Here is a 19,998-nt window from a genome sequence, read left to right as displayed (position 1 = left end):
TTCTTTACACTGGCTGCCTATAAACGAACTCCTCTGCTCCTAGCCCTTTCCTTCCTCTATGGGGAGCTGTCAGGGACTCATGACTGTGGGGGCAACAGCTTTCCTCACTAGTGGTTACATGGTCTCTCCCCTTCCATTCCACACTTGAGTCCTTCCCACTTTTCTCGCTCCCTCAGCCCCTTTGGCTGCCTTAACTCAGCCTTGCTTGCTTGCTGCCCTTCTCTTTGCTCTAACTCAGTGATTCTCAAACCTCTGTACTGGGGACTCCTTTCACACAGCAAGCCGCTGAGTGTGACCCCCCCCATTAAATTAAAAACACTTTTTAAATATATTTAACACCATTATAAATGCTGGAGGCAACGTGGGGTTGGAGTGGAGGCTGACAGCTCGCAACCCCTCATATAATAATCTCGTGACCCCCAGAGAGGTCCTGACCCCCCTGTTTGAGAACCCCTGCTCTAACTGGTGATGTCTATTTTTGTTTGGTTGCCTTCCCTTCTGCTCAGACTAAACAATAGTCTACCAATCTTGGAAAGAGATTTTAAAATACAGTATCTGAATCACTTGAACTCTAGCTCAGGGGTATGCAACCTATGGCACACATGCTGAAGGCGGCACGTGAGCTGATTTTCAGTGGCACTCACACTGCCTGGGTCCTGGCCACCGGTCCGGGGGGCTCTGCATTTTAATTTAATTTTAAATGAAGCTTCTTAAACATTTTTAAAACCTTATTTACTTTACATACAACAATAGTTTAGTTATATATTATAGACTTATAGAAAGAGACCTTCTAAAAACGTTAAAATGTATTACCGGCACGCAAAACCTTAAATTAGAGTGAATAAATGAAGACTCGGCACACCACTTCTGAAAGTCTGCCCACCCCTGATCTAGCTCTTCAGCCTGGGTCTCATTGGGGCCCAGACAGGGATGTCTGACCAATTCATAATGTGACTCTTTGAGGCAGGCTGGGTCTCTCTCTAGGTTTTCAATAGTGCCACACAGGCACTGTAAAAACGAGTAACAGGACCATTGGCCTATTTCCATGCTGCAAGTGGACCAGTGTTCTTGTGTGGTAATTCTTGCCAGGGCACAGAAACCCCGTGTCTGGGCCCCTAATGTCCAGGCCAGAGACCAGCAGAGATTCCTCTGCTCCTGATGCCATCTTATAGCAATTGCCAATGTGCAAGCAATCATTCTGCAAATCAGCAATGGCGCAGTGCTCCCCAGCGAGGGGGGCAGAGCCACACAGCTAGGCAACAGCAAGAAGCTGTAGGCTGTTGCCTTGGTGTGTGGGATAATGACAGGACAAAAGATCTGAAGGGCTTTATACATCAAGAGAATGTAGTACCTTATAAGTAAATGAAAGTCTGAGACTCTATCTGCACTGGGGATTTCAGCCACCGGTGCAGCTGCACTGATGCAAATCCTGGCACAGACAAACAAAGCCACCATGGTCCACTGTGTTGCTCACCCTGTTTGAAACCAGAGTAAGCAGAACTGGTGCAAATCAGGACTCTGTCTATCTTTTCTGGGTTCTCATCAGGTTAGCATCACTGGTGGTTAGCCAAAGATGGCTGTAACAAGGGCAAATTCCAATGTACACAAGACTGCGGAGCACCCAGCACTCCAGTGCCTTTCAGATAGTGCAGAGAGCTCCTGCAGGGACCAGAGAGGGTTGGTTGGCATTTGGGTGCATAATGGACAAATTCCCTTTAAACCCAATGGGAATCACTAGGAGGGTGTGTGTAGCTTGCCTGCCAGGAAAGATGGCACAACAACCACCAGGAACAGGCTGACTCAGCTCAGTGAGAAGGAACTGCAGGCCACTTACAGAGTTCTGGACACTGGAGCATGACTCAGGTTGCTGGAAGGGGTTGGGGCTATCCCTGCCCTCCGAACTAGGTGGGGCAGCATTTTGTCGCACCCGGGAAAGAGGCTGAATGACGCCCGGCTTGGTCTGCTTGTGCCCACACCACACAACAGGGAAAAGGCAGAGTAAAGGACAAGAGACAGAAAAGAGAGACAAGAAAAGTTAGGACATGGAAAAGAGGGGAGCAGATCCTGTTTGAAACTCTTGGGTGCAACTTGTCTGCCACACTGCCAACCCAGTCAGAGGCAGCAGGCTGTGAAAGGGATAAAGGCACCTTATCAATAGCCTCCATTGATATGTGGGAGGGAGAGCAACAGCAGCTATCAAGCACCAGTCAACACCCCAGGATCAAGATGTGCAGAACTAGACACGCAATAAGGTCACGGCAGGGCCTCGTGGCTCCACACAAGCCCAGGGAACAAGCACAAGTCTACAGTGCAAGCAGACAGCTTCCAGAGGTGCAGGAGCGAAGTGTAAGTACGTAAAAGCCTGGGGAGAATGTGAGAGTCATAAATAGGAGATGCAGGTGACAAACAGCAGCTAGTGCCTGGTGTTGTCAGGGGTGAGAGAGAAAAGGATGAGCAAGCACCGAGGGCTCCAGTGGCAGACTGGGGCAGAAGCTGGGATGTAAGAGGGGAGTGGAGTGTTGAGACTAAGACTACAGTCGGTTCCTCCGGGGTGTTTTGGGGAGATGAACAAATGTGAGACACTGGAGAGAGGGGTAGCAGAGAAGCAAGTAAGCGAGTGGAAGAGAGCATCCACCACAGGAATGAGAGCCACCAGAGCAAGTACCAGAGGGAGCAAGGCTGTGGAATATTCACATTGAATTTTGAGAAAAGGGAAAAAAAATAAGCCTTTGTGCATTTGTGCAAATGTGAGGCCTGGCAGTGAACAGCGTGCAAGGAAAGGAGAGTGTGTGGCCTGGCAGTAAACAGAATGTACGGAAAGCAGAGGGCAAGACCTGGCAGTGAGCAGTATGTGAGGAAAGGAGAGTGTGAGGCCTGGCAGTGAGCAGAGTGCCAAGGAAAGAGAGTGCAAGGCTTGGTGGTGAGCAGAGTGTGAGGAAAGAAAAATGAGAGGCCTGGGAGTGAGCAGAGTGTGAGGAAGGGAGAGGGTGAGGCGTGGGAGTGAGCAGAGTGCAAACTTGGCAGGGATCACAGTGTGAGGAAAGGAGAGGGTGAGTCCTAGCAGTGAGCAGAGTGCGAGGAAAGGCGAGGGGAGGCCTGGCAGTGAGCAGAGTGCGAGGAAAGGCGAGGGGAGGCCTGGCAGTGAGCAGAGTGCGAGGAAAGGCGAGGGGAGGCCTGGCAGTGAGCAGAGTGCGAGGAAAGGCGAGGGGAGGCCTGGCAGTGAGCAGAGTGCGAGGAAAGGCGAGGGGAGGCCTGGCAGTGAGCAGAGTGCGAGGAAAGGCGAGGGGAGGCCTGGCAGTGAGCAGAGTGCGAGGAAAGGCGAGGGGAGGCCTGGCAGTGAGCAGAGTGCGAGGAAAGGCGAGGGGAGGCCTGGCAGTGAGCAGAGTGCGAGGAAAGGCGAGGGGAGGCCTGGCAGTGAGCAGAGTGCGAGGAAAGGCGAGGGGAGGCCTGGCAGTGAGCAGAGTGCGAGGAAAGGCGAGGGGAGGCCTGGCAGTGAGCAGTGCGAGGAAAGGCGAGGGGAGGCCTGGCAGTGAGCAGTGCGAGGAAAGGCGAGGGGAGGCCTGGCAGTGAGCAGTGCGAGGAAAGGCGAGGGGAGGCCTGGCAGTGAGCAGTGCGAGGAAAGGCGAGGGGAGGCCTGGCAGTGAGCAGTGCGAGGAAAGGCGAGGGGAGGCCTGGCAGTGAGCATTGCGAGGAAAGGCGAGGGGAGGCCTGGCAGTGAGCATTGCGAGGAAAGGCGAGGGGAGGCCTGGCAGTGAGCAGTGCGAGGAAAGGCGAGGGGAGGCCTGGCAGTGAGCAGTGCGAGGAAAGGCGAGGGGAGGCCTGGCAGTGAGCAGTGCGAGGAAAGGCGAGGGGAGGTCTGGCAGTGAGCAGAGTGCGAGGAAAGGCAAGGGGAGGTCTGGCAGTAAGAAGAGTGCGAGGAAAGGTGAGGGGAGGCCTGGCAATGAGCAGAGTGCAAGGAAAGGCGAGGGGAAGCCTGGCAGTGAGCAGTGTGTTAGGAAAAGAGAGTCTGCAGTCTTGCAGTGAGCAGCATGTGAAGGAGGGAGGTGTGAGGCCTGGCAGTCACGAGTGTGCAAAGGAAGAAGAATGAGAGGTCTGAGGGCAGAAGCACTTACTGATTTGCTGTCATCTTGCGGTGGGATGAAGTTTATGGAAGCCTGAAAACAAGAGAATGTAAATTGAGAGTCCTAGCTGGAGTCCCCTGGGTCATCCTGCCCAATTTGAGAGTAATACCAGAACTCTCAATCTACCCTCCCCAGCTCCTCCTGTCATGTGCAGGGAGTGGCCTGGAGTTCTCACTCTGTTCAGCCCATGGCACCAACCCCCAGTGCCACCACAGCATAGCCTGTCCTAGCCCTGGCTTAACACTCCATGCTCTCATAGCTTGTTACTGAGTTTGAGCAAAGCAATTGACACCACAGCTTTTCTGCCATGAAGCACTCACAGACACCAGCCCAGCAGCAGCTAGCAGAAAGGAGCAGAGGGGGAGCAGCTTCTATCCCCTTGGGGCCCTGGCCCAACAACTGCTCCCCACAGCACAGGTCTCAGCAAACACCAAGTCCATGAGACAGTGGAGCCAAGGAACGTGCTAAGAGCAGCAGCACACACTGCACACCAAGAGGCACTTACAAAGCGAGTCTCCCTGCCTGACAGGTGAGCAGGCCGAAGGGCTGCAGGTGGCTGGAGAGGGGCAGCATCAGGGAGAACCGAGAGGGGAGAAAACCAGAGAAACACTGAAGACACCAGGGTTCCTGCAGGGAAGGCAGAGACAAGCACCCCTTTCCCCAGAGCTGAAACTCTCTTTCCTCAAGCCTCACTGTCAGCATGCTCAGCCTTTTCTAACCCATGGCAGAGAGAGGAGCCCCCAGCCCAACTGCTCCTCACCTGCCACAGAGAAAGGACTCAGCACCTGCTTCTCAGCAGGGAACAACCCCTTCCTCACTGCCTCCACCCACCACGTGCAGTGAGGGGAGGCTTTGCTGGCTTCTCCCCTGCCAAAGGATCACAGGAGTTATCAGAAGGGACCATTATGATCACCTAGTCTGACCTTCTGCATAGCACAGGCCAGAGAACTTCAGCCAGGGATTCCTTCGAGTCCAGTAAGTTCTGATTGAACTAGAGTGTGTCTTTTACATTAAGAGATGCACACAGCTGAAGGCCAGAAGGGATGATTATGATTATCTAGTTTGGTCTCCTGTCTACGACAGACAAAAGAATCCCGCACAGTGACTCCTGCATCAACTAAGTAAGTTGATCCAATGGTTAATTATCTTCACTGTTAAAAATTTGCAATTTATTTCTAATCTGAATTTGTCTAGCATCAGCTTCCAGCTAATGGATACGGATTTTTTTAGCCAGTTTGAAGAGCCATCTTTTCTAGCCAGACTGAAGAGCCATACCACTATCAGAAATCCCTTCCTCATGTAGGTATTTGTAAAGCATGATCAAGTCACTTCTTCACTTTCTCTTGGATAAACTAAATAGATTTTTCTTTAATCTCTCACTACAAGGCAGTTTTTTCCAGACCCTGAATCGTTCTTGTAGCTCTTTTCAGAACTCGTTCCAGTTTTTCTACATCCTTTTTGAAGTGTGGACACCAGAAATGGACACCGTATCCGGTAATGGTTTCACTAATGCCAAATAAAAAGATAATACCACCTTCCTACTCCCACTTGTTAATTCCCAGCTTGCATATCTGAGGATCACATTCACCATTTTAACTACAGCATTGCACTAAGTACTTTTCAGTGTCACTGCATTTCAGGATATAGTCCACATCTTGTAAGTCCTACATTCTTTGTTCTTAGATATATGATCTTGCATTTAGCTATAATAAAACACGTTGTTCAAATGAGCCCACCTTACCAAGTGATCCAGACTGGTCTATATAAGCGACCTGTCCCCACCATTATTTACCACACCACCAATTTTTGGATCATCTGCAAATTTTATTAGCAATGATTTTATTTTTTCTTCCATATCATTGATAGTGACAGTGAATAGCACTGGGTCAAGAATAGACCACAGTGAGAGCCCATTAAAACATCTGCTTTGATAACAATTCCTTTGGTATAATTACTTTTTGTGAACTATCCATTAACCAGATTTTAATCCATTTAATATAGGCCACATTGATTTTGTTGTGCTAATTGTTTTAAACATCAGAATGTCAATTGTCTGTATTTCCTAACAGCTTATTTGTACTCATCGCTATCAGCTTCCCCATTTTTCCATTTATATGAAGTCCAAGTCAACCACCCCAATCTTCCAAGGCAGATAAGAGTACCATCATTCATTCAAGCATGTCTGCTAGTTATATGGTATCTGCATAAGGTAAAAAGCTCAATTCTAGATCACCCAACATCATGCCCTTCAACTTGTATACCATTCTGAATGTCCAGTTTAAGAATATGATGAAAAGTGACTGTGATTCCATATCTGCTTACTGTACACCAAACTTTGACATGAACCAGTTGTTCAATATTGCACCAATCTGTACAGCACTACAGGAGTTTTCATACATAATTTTTATAATTGCACTTATCCTATCTGGAACTCCATATGATTTTAACTGCTTTCTATAAGGCTTCCCTCCAAACCAAATCAAATGCCTTTGTGAAGTCAATGAAAATAGCAAACCTTTTCAATCTCCGTTCTCACTTTTTTTACATCAACTGATGGCATGTGAATATCTCATCAATGCAACTTTGGCCTGGTCTGAAGCCACACTGTTCCTCACCTACTACTTCTTCTAAAACTGGTTTTAATCTGTTGACAATTGCTTTCATCATGATTTCTCCCTATACTGGTAATAAGCTTATACTTCTATAATTATTCAGATCTGCAAGATAAGAAGTGACCATGTTGTAAGAGATCACAAAATGAAGTGTGCAGTTAACACCTCTACAGCTGTAGTGCAGAGGAGGCTTAGTGGATCATAGGTTGTTGTAACAAGCCATAAATCTAGTGTTTTTATTGAGTCCATGATTTTTAGTGTCTAACAAAGAAATGAATTTAATGTCTCAGACTTGTCTTTTGAAGGTGTTGCACAGGTTTCCTTTGAGGATGAGGACTAAGAGGTCAGATATGGAATGATAGCTTTGTGAAAAAAGTTCGCTCAGGGGTGATATGGTGTTTTTGTCTTTTATCATTTTCCTATGTGAATTCATTTAAGAGAGTAGTGATTGTCTCGTTATAGTCACATAGTTGTTATTGGGACCTCTAGTGCACTGGATGAGGTAAATTCTTCTTCCCACTCAACTTTGTTGTGATAATTGGACCTACAAATTTATTCTAATTGTAAACTCAACTGTAAAAGTACATGAAAGTTTGAAAGCATCATAATCTATAATTAGTGTTGATGAGTGTGACGTTATGAGTGTATTATAATATCTAACTGAAAGGTGACAGGGTCAGAAAGAGTTAATTAACTCACAGACTGACCTGACCAATGGCCGAACTTCAGAGACTGCTTAGGAAGATATGTAAATGAATAGAGCTTTGAAATGCAAGTCTGTATTGTTAGAGGTAAAAGGGTAGATGTTTGCTCAGGTCTTGTGATATAAGCAAACAAGTCTTGCCTATTGCTATAGCTTTGATTCAAAGATCAAAAAGGGAATATTAACATTTAGGAAGACTCTTGAGGGAAATAGTATTATTGTCTATATGTCTCTTTGAAGGTTGTGGTAACCTGTATCTGAACTGTTTAATGGGTAAATTACCCTGTGCTAATTGCCAGGATGTTTGGGAGAAGGAGAGTTAAGCCTACTGTTTTCTCAGGCCAAAAGGCTGCTGGAAATGCATAAGAACCCTGGGACATGATCCTTCTTCATCTCAGATCTGCTTTGCGTTTCTGAGGGGGAAACCTTAAGCCATAAGGATTGAGATCCCCAGTCAATGACTGGAGTCACCCTGAATATGGACATTGGACTATAACCTATGGACTATTTCTAAAAGGACTTTTGGCAACTATAAGCTCATCTCTGCTATGTATCTGAACCTCAAGGATTGAATTCAAATCTGTATGTATATTGATCTTTTAACGAACTCTATCTCTTTTCTTTTTTCAATAAATTTTAGTTTAGTTAATAAGAATTGGCTATAAGCATGTATTTTGGTCAAGACCTAAGTTATAACTGGGCCTGGGTATGTGGCTGATCCTTTGGGATTGGAAAAACCTTTTCTTTTATATGATGAAATAAGATTTTCAGTAATTATCATCATACGTTTGACATGTGTGTCTGGATGGAGGCCTGAGGTTGGATACTTTAAGGGAACTGTAAAAGCAGCAAAGAATCCTGTGGCACCTTATAGACTAACAGACGTATGCATCTGAGGAAGTGGGTATTCACCCACGAAAGCTCATGCTCCAAAACGTGTCTATAAGGTGCCGCAGGATTCTTTGCTGCTTTTACAGATCCAGACTAACATGGCTACCCCTCTGATATTTAAGGGAACTGCGTTGTTTGGACTTCTGAGTAATCAGTGAGGTACTATGGAAGCTGTTCTGTGCTGGCTTGGTAAACTAAGTATTGGAATATCCACCAGCATTTGGAGTTTGTCTGCCCTGTTTTGTTTGCAGTTCACCCTAATTGAGTGACCTCAGCTGGCTCCCATGGGCAGCATTGTCACAATGAGAAAAGTTGCAACAGGGAGACAGACAGACTAAATTAGTACAGACCAAAAGGTCTACTGAGGGAGACCAGATGTCCTGATTTTATAGGGACAGTCCCAATATTTGGGGCTTACATAGGCGCCTGTTGCCCTCCACCCCGTCCTGATTTTTCACACTCGCTATCTGGTCACCCTACCTGATATAATTCAAGGACCGTGTTAAGATCATGCCTGCTAAACTAGAAAAGTGCGGAACCAGAAACCAATGAACCAAAATTGGAGTGTTGGAAACTAGGCCTAATCGGTGGGCAAAATAATGAGAGGATGAGATGGGCTTGGTTCTTGGCAGGTAAAAAGACAGTGCATGCCTGATGTCGAGGGACTGAAGTCTCTTCTCTTCAGGAGAAGTGTGGGGATTTGGAAAAAGAACAGGTAAGTGAATAAACTGGTTAAGATGGAAATTGGAGATGATCTTTGGTAGAAATTTACAGTGAAGGTGAAGAGGTATTTTATCCTTGTGACATATTGCAAGGGTGGGGGGTCCATTATGAGGGGTCCCAGTTCACTGATCCTCTTGGCTGAAGTGATGGCCACTAGAAACACCACCTTCCTGGATAGGTGGGACATGGAATATCGCTGAGAGGTCTAGAAAGTTTTGACAGCACACAGCTAATATTCCATAGTGGTACTGGTTTAATGACTGGCGGGAAGGCCTTGATGAGGCCCTTCATGAACCACGTCATAGTTGGGTGGCTAAAGACAGAGTACTAGTCTGCTGGAGGGAGGAAGGCAGGCATGAATGGCTGCTAGGTGCACTTGTAATGAGGTGATCACGATATCAGTGTTATTTTGCGACAGGAGGTAATCTAAAATGATACAGGATGCTTGAAGATACTGGCTGAGACTGATTGTGCTGCACCTAGGTGGAGAAGTGTTTCCATTTAGCCAAATAACAGGTTCTGGTCAATTCTTTTCTACTGTGGGTAAGTATAGCCTTGACAGGGGATGAACAAGAGCACTCTACTTCCAAGGCCCATCCAAACACCAGGCCATGAGCTGGAGAGAACCTGGGTTGAGGTGTTTGGCCCTGCATCAAGACTTCTGAGAAGGGGTGGATTTTGATTGGAGGGTGGGCTAACATTGACAAAAGCTCTGGAAACCAAAACTATCTGGGCCATTAGGGTGCTAGGAGAACGACATTGGCCTTATCATGACATATTTTTCTCAGCATATGTGTATGCAGCAGGATGGGAGGAAAGGCATATCTGAAACCACTCATCCACAGTAATAGGAAAGTATAGCCTTGGGAGTTGCAGGGTGTGGCTCCTCTGGAACAATACAGGGGAAGTTTTTTGTTTGACTGTGATGCAAAGAGGTTCCATAGACGTTGCGCCCCACTGCATGAAAATGTCTGTAAGTATAGAGTCATGTATTTCCCACTCGTGGTCCACTGAGAAGCATCTGCTGAGGTTGTCTGCTAAGGAGTTGTGAACTCCCGGGAGACATGCTGTCTGGATTGCGATGTTATGTCTGATGCACCAGTTCCAAAGCCTGACTGCCTCCAGACATGTGAGAGAGATCTTGCTCCTCCCTGTTTGTTTATGTAGACCACGGTGGTGATACTATCTGACATCATTTGGAGGTGGATGGAGAGAATGAGTGGGAGGAAGGCCTTGCATGCAAGGATGAGTACCCACAGCTTCAGGATGTTGATATATAGTCTGGCCTCCTGTGGGGTCCATATGCCCTGAACAGTGTGACTGTTCAGGTGGGTGCCTCACCTCAGAACGGATGCATTGGTTACAATGGTGACAGTGGCAGTGGAAAAGGGAACTTCCAGTCATAACTTGCCTTGGTTTGATCACCAAACGAAGAAAAGACGGTTACTCCCTTTGTAACTGTTGTTCTTCGAGATGTGTTGCTCATATCCATTTCAATTAGGTGTGTGCGCGCCGCATGCACGTTCCTCGAAAGATTTTTACCCTAGCAACACCCGGCGGGTCGGCAGGGCGCCCCCTGGTGTGGCGCCGCTATGGCACTGGATATATACCCCTGCCGACCCGTCCACCCCTCAGTTCCTTCTTGCCAGCTACTCCGACAGTGGGGAAGGAGGGCGGGTTTTGGAATGGATATGAGCAACACATCTCGAAGAACAACAGTTACGAAGGTGAGTAAACGTCTTTTCTTCTTCGAGTGCTTGCTCATATCCATTCCAATTAGGTGAATCCCAAGCCTTACCTAGGCAGTGGGGTCGGAGTGAGAAACTGCAGAATGCAAGACTGTTAAGCCGAAGGCTGCATCGTCTCTGATTGTTGGACCAGGGCATAATGGGATGTAAAGGTGTGTACCGAAGACCATGAAGCTGCTCGGCATATCTCCTGAATAGGTACTCGAGCTAAGAGGGCGGCTGATGAGGCCTGAGCCCTGGTCAAATGTGCGGTAATATGACCCGGAGAGGCGTGAGCAAGATCGTAGCACGCCCGAATGCACGCTGTTATCCAGGACGAAATCCTCTGGGTAGAGACGGCCTGGCCTTTTATCCGGTCCGCCACTGCAACAAAAAGTTGGGGCGTTTTGCGGAAGGGCCTTGTACGGTCAATATAGAAGGCGAGCGCCCTACGGACATCAAGCGAATGTAACTTCTGCTCCGTACGTGATGCATGCGGTTTGGGGAAGAAGACCGGGAGGAATATGTCCTGGTTGAGATGAAAGGCCGAGACTACTTTAGGGAGGAATGCTGGATGTGGGCGTAGCTGGACCTTGTCCTTGTGGAACACCGTGTATGGTGGGTCCACCATCAGAGCCCGAAGCTCAGAGACTCTCCTAGCCGATGTAATGGCTACCAGGAAGGCAGTCTTCCTTGACAAATATAAGAGCGAGCAGGTTGCCAATGGCTCGAACGGGGGGGATGTAAATTTCGTTAGAACTAAATTGAGGTCCCAGGAAGGGGCGGGGCGTCCCACAAGAGGAAATAGACGCTCCAGGCCTTTGAGGAACCTCGAAACCATAGGGTGGGAGAAGACGGAGTAAACGCCTTCACCGGGGTGGAAAGTAGAGATAGCTGCTAAGTGTACTCGCAAGGATGAGATTGCGAGGCCCTGTTGTTTGAGATGCCAGAGGTAATCCAAAATAGTGGGGATGGAAACCTCCGTAGGTGCAACATCCTGCGTGAGACACCAGCAAGAGAATCGTTTCCACTTGGCTAAGTAAGTAGACCGGGTAGAGGGTTTCCTGCTACCCAGGAGTACCTCTTGTACTGGGGCAGAGCAGCGCAATTCCGATCGGGTTAACCTTGCAGGAGCCACGCCGTCAAGTGGAGGGATTGCAGGTCTGGGTGGAGAAGCCTGCCGTGGTCCTGCGTTATCAGGTCCTGACGGAGGGGCAGGGGGATCGGGTCGGCTATCGAGTGGTCCAGTAACGTGGTGTACCAGTGTTGCTGGGGCCCCGCAGGGGCTATCAAAATCAGTCGAGCCCTGTCCCTGCGAAGCTTTACGAGAACCCTGTGCACCATCGGGAAGGGTGGAAAGGCATAAAGCAGGTGGTTCGCCCAAGAGATTAGGAAGGCGTCCGATATTGAGCCCGGGGCGAGACCCTGGAAGGAGCAGAACCTCTGACACTTCCTGCTGTTGCAGGAAGCGAACAGGTCTATGTGGGGAAAGCCCCACTTCTGGAAGATGGAGTGAACAATGTCCGGGCGAAGCGACCACTCGTGGGCGAGAAAGGATCTGCTGAGATGGTCTGCCAGAGTATTCCGGACTCCTGGGAGGAAGGACGCTACAAGGTCTATAGAGTGGGCTATACAAAATTCTCACAGTTAGATCGCCTCCTGACAAAGGGGGGAGGATCGAGTCCCGCCCTGCTTGTTGATGTAATGCATTGCTGTTGTGTTGTCCGTAAGCACTAGAACACAACGGCCCTGTAGATGTTGTTGGAACGTCTGGCAGGCGAGGCGGACTGCTCTCAGCTCCTGGACGTTTATGTGTAAGGACAGCTCTTGAGCTGACCAGAGGCCTTGCGTGCGGCGATGGCCTAGGTGTGCCCCCCAGCCAAGAGACGAGGTGTCCGTTGTTAGGGACACTGAGGGTTGTCTCGGTTGGAATGGCATCCCTGCGCACACCAGGGAAGGCGTTAGCCACCAGTTGAGGGAGCCTAAGATGGTTTGAGGAACGGTGACGACCATGTCTATGGAGTCCCTGCCTGGACGGTAAACTGAGGCAAGCCAGGCTTGGAGGGGACGCAGGCGTAGTTTGGCGTGCTTGGTTACAAAAGTGCACGCAGCCATGTGACCGAGAAGGCTGAGGCAGGTACGGGCCGAGGTCGCTGGGAAAGTTTGAAGGCTTTCTATGGCCGAGACTAGCATCCGAAACTGGGGTAACGGAAGGGAGGCTGTTGCAAGCTTGGAGTCTAGAATGGCCCCAATGAATTCTATTCTTTGAGTGGGCACCAGAGTGGACTTCTCTAGATTGATCATGAGGCCCAACCGCTCGAATAGGCTCGTGATGGCGGCCATATCCCTGGTGACTTGGGCCTCGGATGTCCTGCGAACCAGCCAGTCCTCTAGGTAAGGAAAGACGTTTATGCGCCGACGACGGAGAAAGGTGGCCACTACCGCCATGCACTTTGTAAATACGCGCGGGGCGGTGGAGAGGCCAAACGGAAGGACCGCAAACTGAAAATGCTGGTGGTGCACCATAAACCATAGGTACTGTCTGTGCGGAGGGTAAATTGAGATGTGAAGTATGCATCCTTCATGTTGAGAGCAGCGTACCAGTCTCCCAGCTCCAAGGATGGGATGATGGTCCCCAATGACACCATGCGGAACTTCAACTTCTTCAGAAAGACGTTGAGACCGCACAGGTCTAGGATGGGATGGAGACCTCCTTTTGCCTTGGGAATTAGGAAATATCGGGAGTAAAATCCCTTGCCCCTGAACTCCTCCGGCACCTCCTCTATAGCTCCAATTGAGAGGGGCGTGCAAACCTCCTGCCAGAGGAATTGCTCATGAGAGGGGTCCCTGAAGAGGGATGGGGAGGGCGGGTGGGAGGGAGGGGGCGAAACAAATTGAAGGCAGTATCCAAATTCCACCGTGCGTAGGACCCAATGGTCTGAGGTTAATTGGGCCCATGCAGGGAGGAAAGAGGAAAGGCAGTTGGAGAACTGAAGAGGATCCTGGGAAAGGACTGGTGCTCTGCTCTCGGGTGCACCTTCAAAAGTTCTATTTTGGTCCTGCTGATGGTTTGGCGGGAGCGTTATTCTGGCCCCCTTGGGAACCCGATTGTCTCCTGCGGTTCCCGCAACCATGCCTCCTGTTAAGGTCTTGTTGTGGCCTGGGCGGGGGATAAGAGCGCTGAGGCTGGGTACGGAAGGACCATCTTTGGGTTTGTGGAGTATGCATCCCGAGGGAACGCATTATGACTCGATTGTCTTTGAGACTCTGGAGTCTAAGGTCCGTTTTCTGAGAGAAAAGGCCCTGTCCCTCAAACAGAAGGTCCTGAATAGTGTGTTGCAGTTCGGGGGATAGACCCGAGACCTGCAACCATGATATTCTCCTCATTGTAATGCCCGAGGCCATGGTTCTGGCCGCCGAATCAGCAGCGTCGAGCGAGGCCTGCAGGGAAGTCCGTGCCACTTTCTTCCCCTTCTCCAGAAGGGCTTAGAATTCTGGGTGGGAGTCCTGTGAGACTAGTTCAACGAATTTACCCACCGACTGCCAGGTGTTATAATTGTATCTGCTGAGTAGGGCCTGTTGGTTGGCCACTCACAGTTGGAGGCCTCCAGCGGAGTAGACTTTACGGCCTAATAGATCCATCCTTCTAGCCTCCTGCGATTTTGGGGCAGGAGCTTGTTGGCCATGGCGCTCTCTCTCATTCACAGATTGAACGACCAGAGAGCATGGTATATAAATACTCGTACCCTTTAGAGGGTACCATGTACTTCCTCTCCACGCCTCTGGCCGTAGGAGGGATAGATGCCGGAGATTGCCAAATGGTGTCTGCTTTGGCTTGGATAGACCGTATGAATGGCAAAGCCACGCGAGTTGGCGCATCTGCTGACAATATGTCTATGATCGGGTCTTCCACCTCCGGGACGTCCTCCACTTGGAGGTTGATATTTAAGGCGACTCGTCTTAGAAGGTCCTGGTGGGCTCGGAGGTCAATCGGGGGCGGGCCCGATGAGGTGGTACCAGCCACTGCCTCGTTTGGTGATAAGGAGGAAGACAGGCCCGGCACGACTGGATCATGCAATGACTCCTGTTCTTGAGGAACTTCAGGGTCCGGGAACACCTGAGGGTCCGGCGCCAGAGCTGAGTCGTCTGTACCCGCTGGAGGAGGGCAGCTAACAGTGGCCTCTGGTGCTCGGTGTTCCGACAGGGCCGAACGAGATGGTACTGTACGCTCGCCTTGGGCCTGATGATATGCCCAAGGCATTCAGAAGGACCACTGAGGCGCTTGTTCCGTGCCCTGAGCCTCCTGAAGGAGATGGCTCTGCGGGTCTGAGTCCCCATACATGGCGCTGTCAGCGTGCGAAGACTCAGATGGGTGCCGTGATGGCCATGGCGGAGCAGAGTGCACATGAGGAGGGGCCCCATGCGCAGGGTACCATACGTCATGACGTGCCAGAGAGCGGTACCGGGAGTCGTCCCGGTGCCGAGAGGTTGACCGGGACCTGCGACCAGCTCGGTGCCGGGAGGTCGACCGGGATCGTGAAGCTCGGTGGCGAGAGCGGCTGCGGCGAGAACGGTGCCGGGAGCTGGACCACCGTCTGGAGTACCAGTCCGGGGAGCGGGATCCTGAGCGGTGCTGCAAGTACGACCGGTACCGAGAAGGGGACCAGTACTGGGACTGCGAGCGGTGCCTGGACCAGGACCGGCGGTGAGATCGGGAACGCAGGCGAGACCTCGACCTCGAGTGGTGCCTGCCTGTGGCGTCGATGGAAGGTGGCCTGACCAGGGCCGGCTTCCCCGCTGACGCAACAACCCGCACCGGCGGTGCCAGGGGTTGAGGGAGGGTGGGCTCCGTTAGAGCAATGAGTTCCCTCGCCGTTGAAAAGGTCTCTGGCATAGTGGGAAAGAGAAGCTCTACCACGGCATGTGCCGGGGAGCTGTCATGCACCGGACTCGAGGGCTCTTGCATGGCCGGAATCAACAGTGGCGGGATCGCCGGTGCCGCGGCAGTTGTTGGTGCCGGGCGACTCAGTCTTGGCTGATGCTCTGACTGCGGCACGGGTATTGGAGCCACAGGAGCCTTGGCCTTCTTGGCACGCGGGGAGAGGGAGTGGTGACGGGCTGTCTTCTGTGCTGGTGACGGCTAGTGCCGGGGCGTCTTGGCTGTGCCGGTGGTCTCTGGTGCCGAGGAGGCACTTCTCCCTGGCGCGGACTATCGGCACTCAGTGCCGAGGCTGGAGGAGTAAGGCCCGCCTCCATTAGGAGCTACTTAAGGCGAAAGTCTCGCTCCTTTTTTGTCCGTGGCTTAAACGATTTACAAATCCGGCACTTATCTGTGAGATGGCACTTTAAGCACTTTAGGCAGGAGTCGTGGGGGTCTCCTGTTGGCATCGGCCGGTGGCAGGCTGAGCACAGTTTGAAGCCCGGTGAACCAGGCATGGGCCTGGGCACCGGGAGAGGGGAAGGGGCTAATCCCCAACTCTCTAAGTATATACACTAACTACGTTAATAAAGGTTAATAAAGTATAAACTACAACTATAACTATACAACTATATATACAATAAGTACTAGAACGGTGAACAGCTAGGGAAGTGGAGATCAGCTAAGCTGCGCTCCACTGTTCCAACGACCGACATGGGCGGTAAGAAGGAACTGAGGAGCGGACGGGTTGGCAGGGATATATATCCGGTGCCACAGTGCCGCCACACCAGGGGGCGCCCTGCCGACCCGCCGGGTGTTGCTAGGGTAAAAATCTTCCGACGAACGTGCACGCAGCGCGCGCACACCTAATTGGAATGGATATGAGCAAGCACTCGAAGAAGAAGGAGGTGATCCTGGTAGGAATGGTCACCTTGGAGTTGATGTGATTTGTTGGGCAAGTGGACCAAATTGAGCCAGGCCTGCAGGCAATGTAGATGAAGCATGGCAAAGGGTGTGCCATATGACCTAGAAGCAATAGGCACATTTACACTGTAGTCCTCGGTCTGCGGGAAATCAAAGAATTAGGTTGTGCATAGTTTGAAACCTTTCTGAAAGGAAGAAGGCTCTTGCAGAAACAGAGCCCTGTTAATAAAGTTTATTGTCCTCGTCGGGGATAAAACAGACTTTTCTCTGTTTGTATGAACCCACACGGCTGCAAGACTTTGAATAAGGAACTAAATAGCCAACCAGCCCTCCTGACAGAGTGACCTACCAGGAGCCATTCTTCAAGATATGGAAACACTATGTAGCCCTGATGGCTCATCTGGGCCACTACCTTGGAGAAAACTTTCATAATCACTCTGGGTGCCATTACTAGTCCAAAGGGGAGGACTCAAAATTGGAAATGCTCCCAGCCCACTGTAAACTATAGGAACCTCTTGTGGGAGGGGTGAATATCTATATGAAAATATGTGTACTTTGTGATGATAGCCACGAACCACATCCCTCTTGAAGAGAGAGGTTTACAACCACAAATCCTCCCCATAATAGTATCAGGGGCCAAGCTTCTGGATGCTGTATCTGCTGCATCAGCTGCAGCCTGAAGTGCCATTTTTGCTACCAACTTGTCTTTCTCTAGAAGGGAGAGGAGCTGGGCTCCATCCTCAGAGGAAAGTTTATCCTGAAACGCTCCAGCCTAAAGTAGTTATTAAAGTCCTATTTAGCTAGCAGGGACTGGTAAAAGACCGTTACTCACCTTTGCAACTGTTGTTCTTTAAGATGTGTTGCTCATATCCATTCCAATTAGGTGTGCATGCGCTGCATACACGATCATTGGAGAATTTTTACCCTAGCAACACCTGGTGGGTCGGCTGTGGAGCCCCCTGGAGTGGCGCCTTAATGGTGCTGGATAGGGAGGTTGTGTCCATAAGGGTAGAGACTAAGAGTCCTGGATCACCTGTCGAGGCTTGGCTCTCTCCATGGCGATAAAGGAGGGACTGGCTCCTCAGATTTGTCCAAATCTGAAAATTGCTCCTGTTGGAATGGTGGAGCCATTGGTACTCAGGCAATCCTGGCTTATGATTGTAAGTGAGATGGCTCCTGGGACACAGAAGCAGTATCATCTTCCATGTAGTAATATCCCTCAGGAGGGCTAGGACAGAGAAGAGGAGGGACTGCAGGTAGGGCAGGAAGATATCCTCTGGTGTTGTGTAGGTCTCTGTGTACCCCAGTGTGCAGGGAGTTCCGATGGTACCAACAGTACTGGTGCATCCCTGGTTGTGGTGTGCTCTTTGGGCAGATGCTTCAGTACTGTAGAATCTGGAGCAGCACTTGTGGGTGGAACTGGTGGACTATGGTCCTTATGCTTCAGTACCAAAGTCACCAATGGAACCAGCACATCCTTCTTCCTAAGGTCTTTACCCTCCAGCCTAATTTTTTTTTTTTGATGGGCTTGGGGAAGAACTGTCTCTTATGAACAGACCTCATAGACTTTAAAGTCAGAAGGGACCATCGTGATCATCTAGTCTGATCTCCTGCACTCTGCAGGCCACAGTACCTCACTCACTCCTGAAATATGCCCTAACCTCTGGATGAGTTACTGAAGTCCTCAAATCATGGTTTAAAGACTTCAAGTTACAGAGAATTCACCATTTACTAGTTGATACCTGCAAATGACCTACACCCCATGCTGCAAAGGAAGGCAAAAACCCCCAAGGGTCTCAGCCAATCTAACTTATGGGAAAATTCCTTCTCAACCCCAATATGGTGATCAGTTAAACCCTGAGCATGTGAGCAAGACACACCAGGCAGATACCTGGGAAAGAATTCTTTGCAATCATCTAGTGTCTCATCCCTAGCCACTGGGGATTTTTGCTACCAGCAGTTGCTGATGGACCACATGCCATTGTAGGCAGTCTCATCATACCATCCCCTCCATAAACTTATCAAGCTCGGTCTTGAAGCCAGTTAGGTTTTGTGCCCCACTGCTCCTCTTGGAAGGCTGCTCCAGAACTTCACTCTTAGAAACCTTCATCTAATTTCAAGCCTAAACTTGTTGATGGCCAGTTTATAGCCATTTGTTCTTGTGTCCATACTGGCGCTTAACTTAAATAACTCCTCTGCCTCCCTGGTATTTATCCCTCTGATGCATTTATAGAGAGCAATCATATATGCCCTCAGCCTTCTTTTGGTTAGGCTAAACAAGTCAAGCTCTTTGAGTCTCCTCTCATAAGGTAGATTTTCCATTCCTCGGATCATCCTAGTAACCCTTCGTTGCACCTGTTCCAGTTTGAATTCATTTTTCTTAAACATGAGAGACTAGAATTCACACAGTATTCCAGATGAGGTCTCACCAGTGCCTTGTATAATGGTACTAACACTTCCCCGTCTCTATTGGAAATATCTCACCTGATGAATCCTAGGACTGCATTAGACTTTTTCATTGCCACATCACATTGACAGCTCATAGTCATACTGTGATCAGTCAATACACTCAGGTCTTTCTTCTCCTCTGTCACTTGCAACTGATAAGTCCCCATTTGTTGTTAGTCCCTAAATGCATGATCATGCACTTTGTATTAAATTTCACCCCATTTCTATCAATCCAGTTTACAAGGTCATCCAGATCTTCTATGATATTCCTGTCCTCCTCCCTATTGGCAATACCTCCCAACTTTGTGTCACACACAAATTTTATTAGCACATTCCCACTTTTTGTGCCAAGGTTAGTACCAAAAATGTTAAATAAGATTGGTCTCAAGACCGATCCCTGAGAAATGCCACTTGTAATGTCCCTCCAGCCTGCCAGTTCACCTTTCAGCATGACCCAATGTACTCACCCCTTTAACCAGTTCCTTATTCACTTTTCAATTCTCATATTAATCCCCATCTTCTTCAATTTAACTAATAATTTCCCTCATTGAGGATTTGTCCTTATGCCCACAAGAGTGTTCCCTGCTCTCATGGAGAGAAGCCCTGCTGTAGTGGGGTGGTCACCCGCTTCTGCCCTGAGGGGCTTAGAACAGCCAAGCAGAGGGCTGTGGCTAGGGCAAGCAGCTCCCAGGCTGTTTGGGGAAGTAGGCACAGCTGGGAGCCATGCCCCAAACAGACCATAGCAGGCTCCTATAAAAAGGCTTTGAGCCAGGAGCACTGATACTCTCTCTGTTTGTAGAGGGAGAATGGCCTGGCTGCTAGGGAGTTGAGAAGGTACCTGGGGGTAGCAGGACTAGGGGAAGGCGGAGGGAGCTGGGGAGCTCCGGCCTGGAAAACCCCAGGCTGCGGCCTAGTCTAAGGCCAATTGGGT

At 49.7% G+C, this 19,998-nt stretch overlaps 1 protein-coding gene across 32 annotated transcripts in view; it reads right to left on the bottom strand.

Moving 5' to 3' along the window:
* The window catches only part of SCRIB (scribble planar cell polarity protein), a 234,812-nt gene that overhangs the window by 72,361 nt on the left and 142,453 nt on the right, over positions 1-19,998 (bottom strand). For 15 of the 32 annotated variants that reach the window (XM_050939290.1, XM_050939297.1, XM_050939304.1 and 12 more), the window contains 3 exons: positions 4,627-4,677; positions 4,113-4,154; positions 1,835-1,963 (listed from right to left, as the gene is read on the bottom strand). The exons of 3 other annotated variants lie outside the window; for them this stretch is intronic. In XM_050939290.1, the coding sequence (XP_050795247.1) occupies positions 1,835-1,963; positions 4,113-4,154; positions 4,627-4,677 (222 nt within the window). Of the gene's footprint in view, positions 1-1,351; positions 1,476-1,834; positions 1,964-4,112; positions 4,155-4,626; positions 4,678-19,998 lie in introns of those variants that run through there. 14 more of the 32 variants (XM_050939306.1, XM_050939307.1, XM_050939317.1 and 11 more) reach the window with 7 other exon arrangements.

This window comes from Gopherus flavomarginatus, chromosome 2 (genome assembly GCF_025201925.1).
Source record: "Gopherus flavomarginatus isolate rGopFla2 chromosome 2, rGopFla2.mat.asm, whole genome shotgun sequence".
NCBI lineage: Eukaryota > Metazoa > Chordata > Testudines > Testudinidae > Gopherus > Gopherus flavomarginatus.
The sequence above is the reverse complement of the archived record's forward strand: the minus strand, read 5'-3'. Positions and strand labels throughout refer to the sequence as shown.